This window comes from Abrus precatorius, unplaced genomic scaffold (genome assembly GCF_003935025.1).
Source record: "Abrus precatorius isolate BTA unplaced genomic scaffold, Abrus_2018 Scaffold10, whole genome shotgun sequence".
NCBI classification, from domain to species: Eukaryota; Viridiplantae; Streptophyta; class Magnoliopsida; order Fabales; family Fabaceae; genus Abrus; species Abrus precatorius.
Genome location: NW_020874292.1, coordinates 20,769,021 through 20,788,086, shown reverse-complemented (window position 1 = coordinate 20,788,086; position 19,066 = coordinate 20,769,021). Strand labels below are relative to the sequence as shown.

The window sequence follows — 19,066 nt, the reverse complement described above, 5'->3', positions numbered from 1 at the left end:
AAATGAGATTTATATATATATATATATATATTATAAGGGAAAATGGATCTGCATTAAATAAGTCAACCCTGCAGGTTAGATTTTTCAGACAGGACATTAACTTTCTGAGCATGGAAACATACAAATCAGCAATTGACGACAAAAAAGTGTCATGGGTTTAATCTTTAGATTTTTATTTTTCAAACAGGACATTAAATGCCAAATGTGAGAGTGAAGAACACAGAAGTTTGCAACTTTGAAGGCAAGGAATCTTGTGGGGCACCGGCTTAATTTTAGATGAAGTTAAATTGTTAGGGATAGGTGATAGACACTGCTGACAGTCTCAGAAAGTCAGAAACATTTTTTGTTTTTTGTTCTAAATTATACCACAGGTCCACCCGCTACTTCATATACCAGTAAAAGCTGAATGGTCAAATTACAATTGCAGAGCTATTTGGTTCATGTGGCCCTGCACCACTCATCCCAGCTCCCTAACAAGCATCTCACCCAAAATTCTGGATTTCCAGTTTAAATTTTAAATTCAAACAAGAAAAATAAAAATTATGATCACATGCCGTCAACTATTTATGAAATAGTTCAAAGCTTTTAGTTTTACAAATAAAATTTAAAGGTCAAACTAAATTCACCCTTTACACGTGCACACACATTAAATACTACTTTTTAAAATTCTTTTATAAAACCAAAATTCATACACTAACAAATATTTACAAAAATTATCGTAAATATAAGAAAAGTTAAACCCTTTTTTATCTTTCTACCTTCTAGTACTAGTATACGTGCAATTTCTATCTTCTTACGAAGTTTACCTTCGCAGTCTTTACACAAAAAGGGATAAATTTATGTTTTATGGCTAATTTTTTTACTTACACAAAAAAAAAACCTTATAGATACTAAAATAATAATGCATATCCTGCTTTTTTTTTCTCCTGATTTATTTATTCTTATTAATTTTCCTTCACATAACGGTCTTTTTTTTAATAAACATTAACTAGTGTCTTAAATTAAGAAATTAAAAATGAAAAATTTTATAAAATATTATTAATATATTTTTACCATAGTTTTTAATAGAAATTTTATATATATTAATTTCTAAACCTATAATCTAAAATAACTATTTATCTTCATTACTTTAATTCTAACGGGACCCTTTTTAGTTTTTTACTTCTTCCCGTGGAAATGCAGGGACGCAGTTTCTGGTTTCATAATAAAACGCACCGTCCAGCACGTTTAATTAGAGAACAATATAACTCGCAAGCACAGGACGCAAAAAATTCGCTGAAAAAGGGATATTCGACATCTCACCCCACATGAGTATATGACACATATATACACTATTCTCGATTTTAACTTAGTTAATGAATGTTAACAATAAACATTACGAAAATGGAAAATGAATAGGACTTTCAAATTCAAAAAGGGGAAAAGGAAAAAGCTACTAAGGCATAAATATATGATAGCGGATGTGCGCATTATAACAGACATGAAAGGGTCGACTCCCCTTGAGCTGCTTGCATTTGTCTGTGCAGTGTTTGGTGGAAGCAATAGCATAAAGCCAAGTCAAATCCCATTGTGATTTGATAGCACAAAAGAAAAGAAAATATAATAAAATAAAAGGAAAAACTGTTTTCTTTTTTGTTATCGTTGCCATGGAAAATATATGATTTACCATTAAAAAGAAAATTCACGTGTCTTTTTTATATTTTAGTTATATTTTTAAAATGTCTATAAGAAATAAAAATAATAATATACAGTGTTATATATAATATTAATTTTAAATAATTTAAATAACGGAACTTACGTTGACCTCATGGTCATCACAGGTAACAGCCAACATGCACGAGTGCCTCCCCTGTTTCTGTTGGTCTGTTACTGATGAACAGAGGAACTTTCCCTGTTTCTCCTTCTTTCAATTCAAATGTTGGAATCGTAATTTCTTTACTTTCACATGCAACTGGTGCGCATTCCCATGAGGGTATCTGAATACGGGGGGAGGTGAAGGTCTTCCATTGTGGATTTTGTTGTTAATTTTGCTTGTGCTAACCTGCATGCTCATTTCATGGTTTGGTAGGTTAGGGAAGTGTGAGGAGAATTTATCAGCATGTATCTTTGGAACAATCTTTTATCTGTTAGGAAATTCAGAGCTCTCCCTTTTTTCTTATTTGGCCATACAATTCTAGTACATTTAGAATCATGTTAGAACTGCAAACCTGAGACGGGTCTATCTAACATTATTATTTTCAAATCCAATTCCAGTTTCAATATGCAAATCACTTTTCTCTTTGAAGTCAGAAGCAATTTTATTTCACTCTATTTAATTCAATTCTTTGGCATAATAATGGCAAAAAAGAAGATTCAAAAAATAACAATTTAGAAGCAGGGGCAAGCTCCATACTTATGCATTGCGTCTCTTTTGGGTTACGATATATCACACGCATATTTTCTTATGAAATGACCGCAATAACAGTCATTTGTGTTGATTTTTGTAAATTACATTACGTCTCTCACATATTTCAAACAACAAGTGTATCAGCACATAAACTTAGGCCTGCTTACTTAATTATCGATGGATTTATATACTTCTTGCACCCAAGGGTACAAATTTGACCTCCTTACCACCATTCTAATCTTTTAAATAATAAGTACAAATAAAGCAAGAAAAATACTGTTCACTTTTCAGACATGATTATTAAGTAAAATAGTATGCCTTGCTCTCTAATGAATTCCAAATTGAAGAGAACCTAAATTCAATGAACGGTACAGGCCTTGCACTTACAGTCAGCGAAATGTGCTCTCATGTATGCATTTTTATGAAAAAAGTAGAGTAATAAGACATGAGTCTCTGATGGTTCCACACCACCCGAAAATTTTACGTTTTAGCAGAGATGCCATAGCACAATCCAAACTGTCAGCCAAAAACGGTGCACATCTTACTAACTGCTGGAACTGCATTGTTCCTCGACTATAGTACATCTAGATTCAAGTATGGTTTCAGTAACTACAAGAACAACCCTATTTAAATTAAACTAGATTGAATTAGCTTATTTAAAAACGTAAATATTTTTTACATCTTGTTAAAGCATGTTCAAACTATTATTAATCGGTTTTCAATTTCTGAAATCTAAGGTGAGTTGCAATTTCTTATCCTGTTGCTATTCTGTTCATTTCAAAATCAAGCGAAGAAAAATAATTGATCAGCAAATTACATATGTGGATAATTTTAAATCTTATATCTTGTTAATCCTTCTACTTATTAAATTAAAGTCATTATTCATTTTAAAGATATCAAATGCATTTTACTTTTCCCTCACACGAAGATTATTTTGGAGAATATGACTTTTACACTTAATTAAGCTTGATAAAATTAATTTCACGATATTAACCTGCATCAAATATAGAAACATCTTTTCTGTAAGCTTATTATCTACTGACCCATTAGTGACCAACAGGCCTTAAGAGGCGTTGGATATGCAGAAGAATAAAACAAAAATGAGCGCCTAAACTAGTATTACTGTGAATTTCCCAAGTGAACAGTGTGAAGTGCATTAAATAAGTCTTATTGAAGCTGTGCTAAATTTTCCAATTATGCGATGATTACAAACAAAACCCGGTACATTGCAACCGTACAGGAACAAGAAGGAAGGAGATTATCAGAGGCGATGTGTACATAATAAGGCTGAAAGAAATGCATGATAAACCAAGAACCTAATGTCAATATCTTCCACAGCACAAAAGTAAACATGCTAAAATGGAAAACTAAGAAAAATGAGAAGGATACGACTAAACTGACAAATTGCCTAAGTAAATAAAAAAGTAAGCGATTAAACAGGCTTATCATAATTAGCATTTGGTGACATTCCTCTCGCCATAGTCTTTTGTACAAATTGCAGTTATACATTGGCAAGTTACACCATTTATGTTATAACCCCCATCCATCTATAAACAGAACCATCCTGTCATACAAAAATCACCATAAATAAAATCAAGCCATGTTTCATTAGATTACAATATCTAAATTGTCAAACCAGAGTGCATGCTAGCGATCATAATCTATTTATATGCAGCCTTGGGTCCAAGTAATTTTGATTAGAAATATATACAACAAGATGTTAAGACTTCCCCAATGCCAGATAAAGCCAACTGGCCATGTATTTGCAGCGGGGATGATAAGAGTTTCCATTGCAGGTCAATCAAATGCTATAGGAATGAAATTATCATCATCTAAAAGCATATCAATATCAATCAAGTCCTCTACCCCATCAACTGTCTCTTCAGAATTGATCAAACCCACATTACATGCCTGCCAGATATCAAATGATTATAAGCATATGATTAAGCCAAATACTAATGAATTTAAGGACCTGTCAGATGTTAACAAAAACCTTGGTTTGGCGGAAGTCCTCAACAACATTTAGTAGCCGCCGGTATTGAGCCCGTGCCTCTGGATACTGAACCATGGACTTCACCCTTGATAGGGCCTTTTGGATTTTTTCCTCTTTTTGTTTCCGTCCTTCCTTGAGATAATCATAATCATCCTCTTTCACAGAATCATTTTGTTGAATGGGGACTTTATTAAGGGCATCTGGTCGAAATCCACGTAAACCACTACCTTTGCGCCTCCAGCGTAATATGACCTTCTCCAAGATTCCCACAGACCAGATGATTGTTTTATACTGTTTCCTTACCTGATGACCTCTTACATGGGCCTTGACACCACAGAATTCAACAGTCAGTGGAAGTATATGTCAAGTGCACAGGGACGACACAAGATAAAATCAAATGCAAAGGGACTGAGTATAAAAGAGACCCAAAAAAATGACAAGCAAAATAGCAATCTCTAAAGAGTCTTTGTTTTAGGGGTGGATGGTAGGGTTACATTGGAGGTGCAGGTAGCATGGAGGCGAAGAGCAAAGTTGCTTGGCAAACATCAACTTCACGCCTATGTTTCAAGACTTGGAACAGAGATAATTGAAATATAAGCTGTGGGCAGTCTCAGAATATCTTTTCCAGTAGCTTTCTAAACCTTTTTCTTTTAATTTTTGGGTTGTGTCCTCAATTTGAATTTTTTGTTCCTACTCAGGTCGTGGAGAAAAAACTTCAAGGCTATTGTACGATATATGATATTATTTGGTGTATTTTCTTGGAGTAAAAAGCTACCCATTACATGACTGCTATTAAGGCTTCCAACTGGCGCTCAAGCACATGATTTCATGAATGTTAAGCACCACTAACTCACCAAGTAAATGCAGGGAAAGACAAACCCAATATAAGGAATATTTTAATGCATGGTGTTTTCTCATATTCTGGATTGCCTTCTCAAGTTTGAAAATCACACCCAATGTGTGATCCACGTGTACATGCAAGATATAAAGAAATTTTCCATTCTTATCCTGAGTTTTTATCAATCAAAATCTCCAATATGATAAACTTTGCACCTTTAATTTACACAACAGCGGAATAATACATAAAACGATTCAATGAGAAAATAAGAACATCTAAAAATATTCTAAGTTACTTAAAATAGTGTTCATAATATTAAGGATGCAAACTCAAGTGAATTAGAGCAGAGCATTGAACCTGGATTTTAACAATTCTTTGACGAGTAATCAAAAATTCTTTTCTCTTCTTCCAACCACGGAACTTTTTCTGTATTTGTATAGCAGCTGCATTGGCTAAACCATCTCCTTGTCCAGATTTGTAGGCCTTAGAAACTAGAAGGGAAAGAGCTTGCTGATCTGACAAGCCAAACTCATCGTCTTCATACTGAGTTAACTGCTTCCGCTGAAATGACTGCATTCTATATACTTGATGAATACGATCAGCAGCTTGTGTTGCGTTACGCACAGCAGTAAGTGAATCCTTAAGGCAGAGGACATCTGGCATATCACCATAGTGCACAGGTGTTGCAGTTCGTTCTGAAACTGTCTGCACTGCTTTCATTCCTGAAATTTCTTGCCTACCACCTTTATGTTGATCATCCATTGTGAGTGTTGCAAGATGGTGAGTTAATGAAGACTCAGCAAGAAAACCAGAGATTCCTTTGTGCCCATTGCTATAGGCAAGATCTGCAGCTGTTCTACCGCCAGGAAATGATGGAGATGGATCTGTGAATAATCCAGATTCTGCACCCATGGAGACAAGGACAGCAACTGTCCGCTCTCTGAGAAGGACAAAGAATAACATAAGGCATCAATTTATTTTATGCTGAACATAATATGTTTGAGAACAGTTTTGAGGGTAACAAGCACTGCTTTGACTAATGCCAAAAACAGAGTGAACTATAGAGAACCTTCTGTAATCTGCCTTTGACTAAACGAAGTGATGTTTTGGGGATAACTCTAAGCTAGCTAATTTGCACAGATAAGAAAAACTGTGGAGATGTCATGCACCAAAACAGTCTGAATAGTAAGGGGGAAGAAAAAATACATTCATACAACACACTAAAATTCTCTTACCACCCTGTAGAGGAAGAAACTTAAATCAGCTTCATATGCTAGGACAAACTAAAAATATTAAGAATATCAGGGCAGTAAAAGAAGGTTCAACCAGATTAGTATAGATAACTTATGCCCAGTAAACTCAGCTCAATAAAGTGGGGAAAAAATCTCAAGGATCCTTACCTGCCAAAGGATGCAGCCCAATGAACAGCTGTCCATCCATTCACATCTCGGAAGTTGATATTAACTCCAGCAGATATGATTGGATTTAAGGCCCAATCATAACCAAGAACAGCTGCTAAATGTAGCACACCCTGCCCGTCCTTATCTAATATGTTTGGCCCTTTACCATTCTCAGTTACTTTGTGAAGAAGCCATGAATACAGCTTCTCTTTAATCTGCCTGTGAAACAGAAGCTCCTTCACCTTGTATTGGGATATATCCATCTCTACAGTTGGTTCTTCCCTGTTTGAATATTCTTCCTCTCTCAGAGCAATAAGCTTAAAAATTAAGTTTCTTTTTTCCACATCACCCTCAAAGGTTTGATTTGAAGAATCCACTGGCTTTAAAGAAAGAAACTCTTCCAGTCGCCAATGAAGCAGCATTTCAGTTGAACTATTAAAAAAATCTGAAAAATCTACATTTCTGGCAAGGCCCTCTCTGAAATCGAATTCCCGCACTTCACTACAAGCTAACCTATTGGAACACGTTACATAGAAAGGGACGCGTCCAACCTTATGAGGTGGAGCTTGACAGCACAAAATTCCATCATCTAAAATCTTAGCAGGAACCTCAACTTCCCCAAACATACAGGACCAATTACAAGTTGTCACCTCCGGTTGACTCTTCAAAAATGATCCAATAATCAACACCTGTATAGTTGTAAATAGGATAAGATGTCAATTGAGCTCCACCTGGTTCTTTCTTCATTTCATCTTTAAACAGAGACTTAATCTAAACTAGAAAATGGAGTGAAACCATTAATCATATATATAACATACCACAGGGGAGGGGAGAAAGAAGTAAGATTGCAGGATGCATTAAGAAATACCAAGATGTAGAAGAAATACAAAATGGGGAACATTAACATTAAAAAAAGTAGAGCAAATACTGCAAAGCATCTGAGTCAGTATTATCCACATTTTCTCCTCTCTTTGCTATTGACAGCATTATTCACAAGACCAGTACCTCAATTTCAGACTCAGAATAAGCCCATTTAGGAGAAAAATCATTTATGGTAAACAGTTGGTCCTGAGAGAGAGATGGGCTCAATGAGTTATCATCTATTGCATGCACATATTCATCTGTACTCCATGAAATACCAGGTGAGGACTGCATATTCAAATCAGCCACTTCTCCAAGTTCTTTGGAAATCCACCGAGAGAAGCTATCAACCTTCTTCAGGCTCTCGTCTCTGTCCAATAATGAGCGCCTTACAGTTAAGGTATAGTTGATAGTTTCTTCACCATGAACTTTATTTGTAGAATTTGATTTTAGTGCATGTTGAGATTGTTCACCAGCATGCCCTTCTGGATAATTTTGCTGCATAGGCTGCTCTTTTAGCTCACCATCAAAACTATATAGGATCGGAGCAATTTCAGACCTTGCATTATGAGTTTCATTCCCAAGTAAACCAGATTCATAATCAGATCCAAATTCCAAACTCAATGATTGGGCTAATGTCGGCATGTGTCCTGAATTGTCGTCAAAAGGAATCTGCATCAAATCAAATAAAAAAATGAAAAAGGTCATATTTTCTTGCTGAATCTCATAAATAGGAGTAGTTTGAAATTTACAAATATGAGAAACCAAACAAACTCAAAGTTAAAATTTTCAAAGTATAGCAATCAAAAGATAAAATTGCGTCACTGACACTAAACCAAGCCAATACCCAGTCATGGCTGCACAATAAAATATTTAAGAAGAATTCAAGCTAATAAATACTCATCTCAACAAAAGATTGCATACAGATACATCTGGAGAAAGTTCAAGTCACTCAAAAAATTGTAATATGGATTCTGGTATTATAGAATTTCCTAAAGTTTCAGAAACAATTCAAAATCATTTAGTTTGACACATTCAGTCCAATACTAGACAGCTAAAAATAAAGTACATCATTGAGTTTAACTAAAATTATTAATGAAGGTTGTAGTTCAAGTGGCTCTGGCACAGGTGACAGGCTTTAGTCTCAAACTCTCAAATTAAGTCTTTTTATCCCAAAAAATAAGCCATCGATGAGAGATAGGACTACTTATGTATGTATACACACACAATGCAGTAAAAGTAATTACCTGCCAATTTGATTCGAGAGACTGAGAGCTCTCAGCTTCCTTAGCAAGACCATTTTTGCTCATTAAAAGGTCATCAAAAACAGTATGTTCTTGCTCAAGGATGTTTCCCATTGAACTAGATGGGATAGAAGGAAACAATGCATGAGTAGGGTTACTACCCAATTCAACAGTGCTTTGCAAGACTGGTATATAATCTGTTCCGGAAATTGATGATTGTCCATGATCACCTGAAAATGTTTTAAGGCATTCACGGGAAAATATACATGCATCAGAGGTTGCCTAATAGAAGTTACAAAATACGTGAGACAACAAAAAAGGACCACTCCCCAGCAGTGAGTCGTGTAATGGGCATAACCCAGAATTTGATTGGTGGATATCCTCCGGAAAGAATTATGATTAAACCACTCAAGGAGGCTAAATGGGCCAAACTATTGCACAAATATTTGTTGTGACAGTAAACCAATATATTTAAAGCCTTGGTGTATGAATTCATTTCACAGACTACATAAAATTTTGGGCAGAATTACCAGAATCAGCATCTTCATGTAAAGATGTCAAACTGGTAGCCAGGCTCACAGAATCTGTACTCAGTGATGGCACACTGCTATAAGGTGAGTGAAAGCCAGATGATGGAGAGGTGACCTTATGCGAATCTGATGTGACCTCATCACTATCAGTATTTCCTCCAATATTTGTCTTGTTACCCTGAGAAATAAGAATGCAGAAGATATCTATGAATAAGTCATTAAGCAAACAAGTCAATCAAGACCAGAACCATAAAAACAGATTCTTCTGTATCAAACAGCTTGAAATTCTTTCTGCCTGATTTCAAGAATAATGATAGAAATCGATTTCAGGATCATTTCAAAAAGGCTTAGGGCACGTTTGGAAACTCAACTTGATTAAATGCTCATTCAATAAGCTTTTTTTATACGAAGTCTTATGCAATCAATTTGACCATAAAACTTCTCAAAGTATACTGGAAAAAGCTTATTCTAAGAACTTATAATGAAAAAGTTATTAAAATATGCTAAAATACAACTCATGAAAGTTATAAGCTATTTCCATAAGCTCTTCCAAATACCCCCCCCCCCCTTATGCATCTTTGGTATCATCAGTTAAGATTTTTAACAAAATGGAGCCATCGCATGGCAGTAAAATTTAGCATACCAGCTGAAGAGTAATTAATGCATTTCAACATTTTGGATGGTATAAGGATTTAGCTTAGCCGCACTGGTTTATCAATACAAAAAAAAAGTGTATAAACAATTCCCATGGTAATAAAATCAGTAGGAACTCAGATAGCATCTGGATTAGAATCAACAATTATCTTTGAAGGGGAAAAAAAGTAATTGTATAAGTAACCTCATTCCATTTTAGATGGACACTTCAAGGATGAAACAAATGGGAACAAAAGGCATAAAACTTATCCTTCCTATTAGATATACTTACCTTTGAGACTTTCCTGATCTCCCTCTTTACCAAGTGAGCCCAGATAAATATTTTTTTGGGTCAACTTGAGAGAGTTTTGATTATTACTCCAAAAATCAAACCCAAAGTTAAGCATATCAATGTCTTGTTTTCTTATTGCAAAATAGACACAGCTACCACATCATTTTATAGGTATGACTAAATGTATTCCCTCGTTCTCACAATTGAACAAGAAAACTACTTGCATATCCTACAAAAGTACACCTAAAGCAAAGATACAATGTCCAAATTTAAAACTTCACCATATTCTGGATGGATTTAATTTTGATCGTTGATCACAACAACACTGAACAAAAACTCTTTCAATGATGTAGCATGTCATTAAGCAATACTTATAGCATAAAAAAATTTATGTTGACAGTGGATCAAATTACTGTCAATTTAGATGTCATACAAATCATATCTAATACATAGATTAGTGATGTTTTCCACTCAAGTACACATTATTAAAAAAATCAAGCTACGTGTACTTCATCAGTTCAGTTACCAACACTAGTAACAGCTATGGTTATCAAAATATAAAAAGAACCAAATTGAGTTGCAACAGTAGCATCAATCATTCTTGATGGCTTGGCATAGACTATAACAAATTCCACTCTTTCTTCCTTAAAATGTGTCATGATATTTTGGAAAGCATAAAAACTCAAATGTTACATAGATGACACTTTTCAACCATGTCAAAGCCTCTAGAATCTGTCGTAAATATATAGCCCAAAAGCTAGGAATGAAAGAGAATTATAATTGATAAATATACACAAGTAACACAACCACTGATGATAACAAAAAAAAAATTTAATTACAGAAAAAAAACATAGAAATGAGTAAAATACCTTAACATCCAAGTAATGGACAAATACAATGTGCATCATATCCCTGCAATAAAAGAAAATTAACAAGAAAATCATATTTTGATTAACTATAAGAAGAAATAAAATATTTCAGTAGATATATACTGAAAATTCAAATTAGCTAAAATATAGGCAAAGTTGTTAGAAACTTACAACCACAATAGTATTAAAAGTCTTTATCTACAATTTTTTAGATAAAAAAAAATGAGGGAGAATTAGGTGGATTAGTGGATCACAATCAAGGGTGACAAAAGAAATCCTTAAACATTGAAAATATTAAAAAGAAAAGAGAACAGGGAAGAAGAATACAGTAAAGCTGCCCTATCAACATGTCAAATGTAACAACTCCTTTGAAACATCCGAGTAGAACACCAAAGAAAAACCAAAATTGTAGCTCTATTCACCAACTTGGGGGAAAAGTAACACCCTTAAAAAACATAGGCAAATTAAACTCACTCCCTGAAGTTTAATGAAATTTCACTTACTACCCTTTTCTTTTTTTATCCTACACAAACCTCCCTTAATTTGTATAACAAAAACACTATATACCATTTTCAATTACACAGACCTCCCTAATTTTGTATGCGTTTATATGAAATAAGGGAAGTCAAAGTAATGCAAAAAAAAAAAAGAGAGATATAGGGTAAATTTTCATTAAACCTAAGATAGTGTGAATGTAATTTTCCCTAAAAACTTTGATCAATGCATTGACATGAGATATGATAGCAAATGCACTAATGTAGCCCTTTCTAACAAACCTACTGAGAAACAAACACAGGAAACATATATGTACTTCCATTTCCAAGACATATTACACATTCTGGTACATAAATTAGTTCATACTCACGGTTCAAGCATCCAATAGCTTCGCCTTTGAAAATTTTCATTTTCTTCTCCATGTGCATAGTAGCAGTGTAACACATCAACACTTCCAACCTAAATTTGCTTGAATGATGTTACAACCCCAATGAATAATTGTTTAACAGTACAGACGCTTTCCAATTTAGAGAAGACTAATTGTAAACTTTTCAATCATCTTATCTACATTCTAGTCTTACAAAAAATAGATTAACTACAAAGTCTAAACAGAAGCAAGTTATAAACTTACCTTCAACTTTTCATGAGCTTCTTTCACAGTTTTCCCATCTCTTTTCTTTCGCCAATTATGCCCATCCTTTCTAAAGTATCTCAAAACCTTCCGATCAAAAAGAAAAAGTGAACCACCTGAAATCATGAAATAAAAATCATTAAGTGACACCATTACAAGCATGAAGTAATGATAGGAACTAAAAGATGGATTGAACTTAATATCGAAGCAACATTTAGCAGAACAACAAAATAATACTAATAATACCCTAAAAAGTAAAAACTATGGAATTGTCAAGATTATGCAACAAGAATAAAAGGTGCTCTTTTGCTACCAAACTTCATGAAACAAATATTTAACAATTGCCCAATGTGCCTGTATTCCATGAACTGAAATATATGGGGCGTATTAGAACATGAATGCCTTAAGTTCAGATAATGAATAATTAAAGAACTTAGTACAGCTTTAAAAGGAATATTAAATTCAGTTAAATGAACCCAAGGAGGCAATACTTCCACGTCCAACCACATTGTTTATCACCTAAAAGCTGTTATTAATTCCTGTTCAAACAATTCATGGAAAAAGCAGTGCTTTTAAGCTTAAGCTTATTGGGTAATTTGTTCAACACATGTAAGAGTTATATAACAGTATATACAGGAGCCAATTTTTTTATCAGTAACATATGCAGTAATCATACTCGGTGGCCTGTTATGAGGTTCTGATGTGATGTGAAACATCCGATAATTACGAAGAATTTCACAAATTTCTGCAGGTCGCAACCACCGATGCTGAGCTTCAAATTGTAATTGTTGAATGTCTGCAAAATGATATTAAGGCATTCAGTCAAATACTTTATTCTTGCATTACTGACACCAATGAAAAAAAGAAAGATAAGACTGACATATGAAAAGAACACCCATGTTGTTAGTCATTGCGTTGAATATTGAGATAAAAGTATCCAGTCCACAAACTAAACATCCTATTAGTCCCAAAAAATTATCAACTTAGCTACCAAATATATTCATTTCTTCAGAATCTGCTTTATTTTACATGATTATTTGCACTTGTTTGGTGTTCAGAATAGTTTGAAATAAAAATGTTGTGGAGAGTTTTAATCTGAAAATCTGTTTTGAGTAAAATTAATCATATCCAAACAGACACAGCATCCTCTAGTAGGAAAATTCTCCAAATGTACATGCTTTCTAGGTCGAACTAAATCTTTAGAAAATAGCTACAAGTCTGACAACACTATTTAGGTTAGTTCATTTTACGGGATTGGGATAAGTGCATCTGCGGGATTAGTTTGTCTTATCACTTAGAATCCGGACAACTGGAACATTGCATGTAGTATGGAGGAAGTAAAGTAAAGAACATAACTATATTAAGTGAAGCAATACCATCAACAGCTCACATCGATCGAACCTAGACGACAGTGTTATCTAAATGCAATCAATGACACTTTTCCACCTACAAAGCCTAATTGGACTAAAAAAACACCAAAATGGTTATTCCCAAATCGATTGGACATAGGTTTTGGTCGACCTCAGAAAAGGTCGAACTTTAAGTCCATCAGCAAAGCTATTAACAGTGACAGACACTCAGTCCCAACTATTCAACTAAGGAAACGCAATCAATAGCTGAGAATTGAAATTCTATGAAGCTCTGTGGCGAGAAATCACGCCGAAAAAACAAATAAAAATACAGGATCGAAGGATTCCACGAGCAATTAAGAAACCAAAAAAATATAATTAGAATTAGAAAATGACCTAATCGAGGACCCAATCCGTAAGAAGCATGCTCCGCCATGGCGAAGACTGAATCTGAGATCAACCAAACGACGAGACCAGCGACGAGAGAGAATGCGACTTTTATTTTTTCCTTTTCTTTTTTTTTTTTTCCTTTTTCGCCTCAGCTCTCAAGTGACGTGACAAAGTGAAAAACTGACGCTGTATATTTAGAATTTATACGAGTTTCTGGGGAAAAAAATATGGAACATTTTGGTATTTGTAAAACGGGGTTTAAGACCAGTAGTTGTGTGACGCGTGACAGTTGGTAGGTGAATAATCATATTCCCCATCCTGACTTCCTGAGCTTCAAATCCATGTGAATCTCCCTCACATTATGCCTTCCAACTTCCAAGTTACAACCTGAGAATAAATTTCTAGATGAATTTTTAGTTTTAATCTCTTTAAATATATAATTTTTGTTTTTTATTTTTTTTGCTAATTTAATCATTAAGATATTCTTAAATATTTATTTTCAGTTAAAACACATTCTTAAAATACTTAAATTAATAATTTATTAAAATATAAAAATTAGAAATAAAACAATTAATATAAAAAAAGGAAAACAAAAAAATTACTAAAATATAAAAACTCAACATACATTTAAATTTTAAAAATAAAAGTACTTGCTAATCTTCTTTAGGTTAACAAGTGTAATTTCTCTAGTATTTTAAATTAAAAAATATTAATATTTTTTTAATTAAATTACTAATTTCACTATCTATTAATATAAAATTAATAGTTATAGTTATTTCACGTGTAAGAAAAAAAAATCAAACTCTCTCAAATATAAGAAGTATATTAGATTTTACCAAAAAATAAAATAGATTAATATTTTATTTATTTTTAATATAAATAATATTTAACTTAATAAAAATATATAATAAACTTAATAAAAAATTATATCATTTAATATTGTTAATGTCAAATTATATTAAATTTTATAATTTTTAATAAAAAATTTATATGTATAATTATTTGTTTTATACAATGTTTTAACAAGTAAAAATAAAATTGATATTGTACGATTTCTTCATATGCTTATAAGTTTTATGATACTAAAGATGATAAGGTATTATATATTTTTTTGTATTGTGATACTTTTATGAAATTGTGGTACATAGTTTTTGAATAGTTTGGTGTCAATATATGCTTACCTAAAATTTACATGAGATATTATTGAATATGTGTGTAATTCAATAAGAAAAAAATAAATTAGATGAAACTATGATGGTATAGTTTACAATGGTATGATGGACAATTTAGCTCCAAAGAAATAACATTATTTTTGAGGATGGTGTATTAAATATTAGTAAAATATTTAATTCTATTAAATATCGTTATTTGAAATGACTCGTAAGACTTTTGAAAAACTCAATTGTGTGTATGAATTGAATTAATAATCTTTTGACATATATTGTTAATTCTCTCTAAAAATATAATGGTAAGCAATTTGATTAATCCAAGTGGTAAACAATTTTATATTTTGTCTAATAAAAATTTTAATATGAGTGGTCTAATTAAAAAAGAATTTTCTTACTTCAATTTTAAGAATGAATCTAAGAATTTATTTATTTATTAATAAAAATAAATTTATTATATTAAAAATATAAATATATAATACAAATTTTTATAATAAATATTATTTTATTAAATGATAAAAAAATTATTAAATAATAAAAATTTTATTATTTTAATATTTAAATTATTTTTTGGTTCTTGTTATTAATATTATCTTTAACATACTGGTTAGAAAACTAATATTAGTTTTTATTAAACATATTAAATACACATAAAAATCATGATGAAAATTCATTAATAACATTTTTAATATTTTTAAAATGTCCTGTAAATATACAGGGAGAAAATAATATAAAGTATTGAAGAGGTTTTATATAAAGTTTATATCATTTAAAGTTATTTGTTTAATTATAAAATGAATTTGCTCATGTATTGAAAAATTACGTTATTTAAGTTTAGAGTTCGTTAATAGAAGTTGACTCGTATTACCCTTATATTTTGTTAGGTACTAATATTTCTTTGACATTACTTATTTGATATGTGTCTTTTACTGCTATATGTTTTTTTTATTTATTTAAAATTATCTCTTTTAATGATATTTTAAATAAAGTTTGATTAAATATTTATTTAATATAATAATTTATATTATATATTAAGAAAAAATATTCTTATATTAGTATAAGTGTAAAAATTTTTATACTTAATTTGAATATTTCATTTAACTTATATCTAACGAATTAGAATTTATTACTTCACTAACTGTTAAATGTAAATTGAATGAAAGAGTTAGATTGAATAAAAAAAGTTTATAAACTTACACTAAGATAAAAAAAATTTGCTCCTTGTATATTTTATCATAAGTTATTTCAAAATAAATTATAAAGTATTTATTTTATAGTTCTATTGAATTATATACTAAAATAAATTTAAAAAACATATGTTATTTTATAAACTATTTGTGAACTCTGAATATTCAAAACATCTTTTATCAATGCATTATCATCCAAGAGTTCAAAAGATTTATTCAGTCCCGTCAATCTCCTTTAGAAATTTGTTAATTTCTTTGAAATATACAGTTTACATAATATACATATATTTTTAATTTAAAAAAAACTTTTTTAAAAATTAAAAACAAACATTCTATAAAATTCTAATTGTTTATCATTTTTTTAGTGCAAATGGACAAAAAGATATGAAAAACAATTATACTTAAGAGAAACATTTTTTGTTTTTCATTAATAGTTGTAAAATATCACCTTTTTTTTTATAAAAATAGTAAAAATATTATTTTAATAATCTTATTATCTTTTCTAAGTATTTGACAATAACAAGCATAAAATATTTTTTAAAAATTTAATACTAATCATAATAATGATTTTGTAAATATTTTAGAAAGAATTTCAATTTTTTATTATTTTTAACACATATATAATACTTTTGTTTTAAAACAGTCTCATGAACTACTTTCTTAAATTTTTATCATTTAAAAAAGGCCAGTTAATATATTGATCATGACAGTATTAGTTAATTTAATTTTTTTATTTATTTTTTACAATTTTCAATCATGTATATTCCATAAAGAAGCTTGAAACAAACAATGCCTTATTATTAATGTATACAAAATCTAATGACATTTTTAATTTAACTTTATTTAAAAATGATAAAATAAATGAGTTTTTTAAAAATAAATTGATTGAAATGTCCTTTAAATTTTGTGCTAAAAAAATTAGAATTAACAAAAAAAGATACTTAATTCATTCAATAATTTTTACAATACTAAATTGAAAAATTTAAATTTGATTTGATTTTTAAAAAATAGTGCTCAAAATAAATTATTTTTTAAATTTTTTCAAAATTAGTTCGTATGAGACTTGGAAGGTTAAAAAATTGAAAAATAATTTAGGCTGAAATTGAATTTTATCGAAACAATTTCGAGACAACCTAATTAATTAAACCTATTTCAGCACAATCTCTTTATCATTTTGAAGTAATTAAACTGAACATGGATGGTATCGTCCACGTTCCACCTGTACAATTGAAACCTAATAACTTATTATTATTTTTACTTTACTGTTTATTAACAATTTTTTCTTTGTTAATTTAAACTTCTATGAAGATAAATAAATAAGAATAAAATTTAATTAAAAATATTTATTATATTTTTATAATTTTAATATAATAAATATAAATACTTTTTATGTTATTTTTAAAATTATAAAAATATGTATTTTTTTTACTAAATTATAGAAATATGAATTTTTTTAAACTGTTAGTGCGACTTTTGATAAAAAAATCATTAATTTCAAATATTTAATTTATTTTTATTTTAAAAATTTGTCATACGTGAGTTTTAGTTTTTATTTATTTTTAAATATTTTTTATTTTTATATTTACACTAAAAATTGTTAAAAGAATACTATATTTTAATATATATTATTTTTAAATATCATATAACAAATAATTCATAAATATATGTATTTATAAATATTTAAATTTAATCAAAAGGTTAACAAAAGCCTAATGATAAATAACCTCTTTGTACGGATGAGATTCCTCCACGGAGACAGTGACCTCATTCATCATGTGTCACAACTGCTTTAAATTCACGCATGCTTTCATCCCTCACACACACCCAATTTTGGTAGGGTTTCTAACCTCTTTCTTTTCTTTTTCTATTCTTACTAAACCTAGTTACATACTGCAACGCCACCTTTTCCCCAAAGAGAATCAATCATTCTGCACTCTCTATCCAATGTACAAGAGCCCAGTGATGTTAATTATTCATCTTTTTATCTAATTTCCTTCAGTTTGGGCTTTAAGATGCCCTGTCCAAGTTCCTTGTGCTACCTGCTCCTAGATCCACAGTTCAGCTACATGTCAACGAAGTTTTTTTAACAATTTTTGAAGATCTGCTCTTATGGAGATGGATGAAGAATTGGTCTGGCTTTTTTTCACAAATCTTGCTAGACTAGAAGTAATTCACAACTGTGGTTTTCTTAATGGTGACGTAACTTTATTTATTTTATATAAATATTATGATTAAAATTATTTAATAAATTTGTAATTATAATATTAATTTATATTATTAAATGTAATGAAAGTTAATTAATTTTATTTTAAACTGTGATTCCTTTGATTAATGTAATAAAATTTTATATTAAATATGATTTAATTTTGTTTTCTTTTATTATTTATGTTATCTGATGAATGACTTCGTTGAGTTGGTTATGAATGACTTGGTGTTGTGTTTTACCGCGTTTGATAACGCATGATTCATCAGTGTTTGTTTCTTGCGCGTTTAAGTTATAGCAAAATCGCTTATTTCATGACTCTACCTCGATCCTATGCATTGGTTATGACTGTGGAGAGTTGAGACATTAAGCTAACTTTGCTGGGAATGACATTGAGCTAGTTTGTAGCCAACCCGGGACTCGTAAAATTGTAAAATACTTTAAACACTTTATCGGTAAGTAAGAGAAGTTGCTCTTTTTTTTATCTTCATCACCTCTGACTATCGATCTGAAAAGTTCCATGTACTTTAGATTCTTATTCCTTTTTCGAACTATAACATGCAAAACAGTTGAAGGTCTATAGAACAATTTCACTATTC

The 19,066-nt window shown here is 30.7% G+C and overlaps 1 protein-coding gene across 2 annotated transcripts; it reads right to left on the bottom strand.

Annotated features, from left to right (window-relative positions):
* Positions 1 to 3,541: 3,541 nt before the first annotated feature.
* Positions 3,542 to 14,128, bottom strand: LOC113865472 (calmodulin-binding transcription activator 2). 2 transcript variants are annotated; one of them, XM_027500052.1, is made up of 12 exons: positions 13,918 to 14,128; positions 12,849 to 12,968; positions 12,173 to 12,288; positions 11,912 to 12,000; positions 11,047 to 11,089; positions 9,253 to 9,430; positions 8,726 to 8,952; positions 7,623 to 8,150; positions 6,618 to 7,306; positions 5,575 to 6,157; positions 4,380 to 4,703; positions 3,542 to 4,297 (listed from the first exon to the last, which is right to left on the bottom strand). In XM_027500052.1, the coding sequence occupies exons 1-12, from the start codon at positions 13,955 to 13,957 to the stop codon at positions 4,184 to 4,186; spliced, it is 3,051 nt and encodes a 1,016-aa protein (XP_027355853.1). In that variant the 5' UTR covers positions 13,958 to 14,128; the 3' UTR covers positions 3,542 to 4,183. The 2 variants fall into 2 exon arrangements, with proteins under 2 accessions (XP_027355853.1, XP_027355862.1); XM_027500061.1 differs by lacking the exons at positions 11,912 to 12,000; positions 12,849 to 12,968; positions 13,918 to 14,128.
* Between the last annotated feature and the right edge of the window lie 4,938 nt (positions 14,129 to 19,066).

Excerpts from the sequence above, each read along its gene's own strand:
- LOC113865472 (XM_027500052.1), bottom strand. The coding sequence starts at position 13,957 with ATGGCGGAGCATGCTTCTTACGGATTGGGTCCTCGATTAG. Across the intron at positions 12,969-13,917 it reads CGGATTGGGTCCTCGATTAG|ACATTCAACAATTACAATTT; the intron begins GTCATTTTCTAA and ends ATCATTTTGCAG. Across the intron at positions 4,704-5,574 it reads AAAGAATTGTTAAAATCCAG|GCCCATGTAAGAGGTCATCA; the intron begins GTTCAATGCTCT and ends TGTGGTGTCAAG.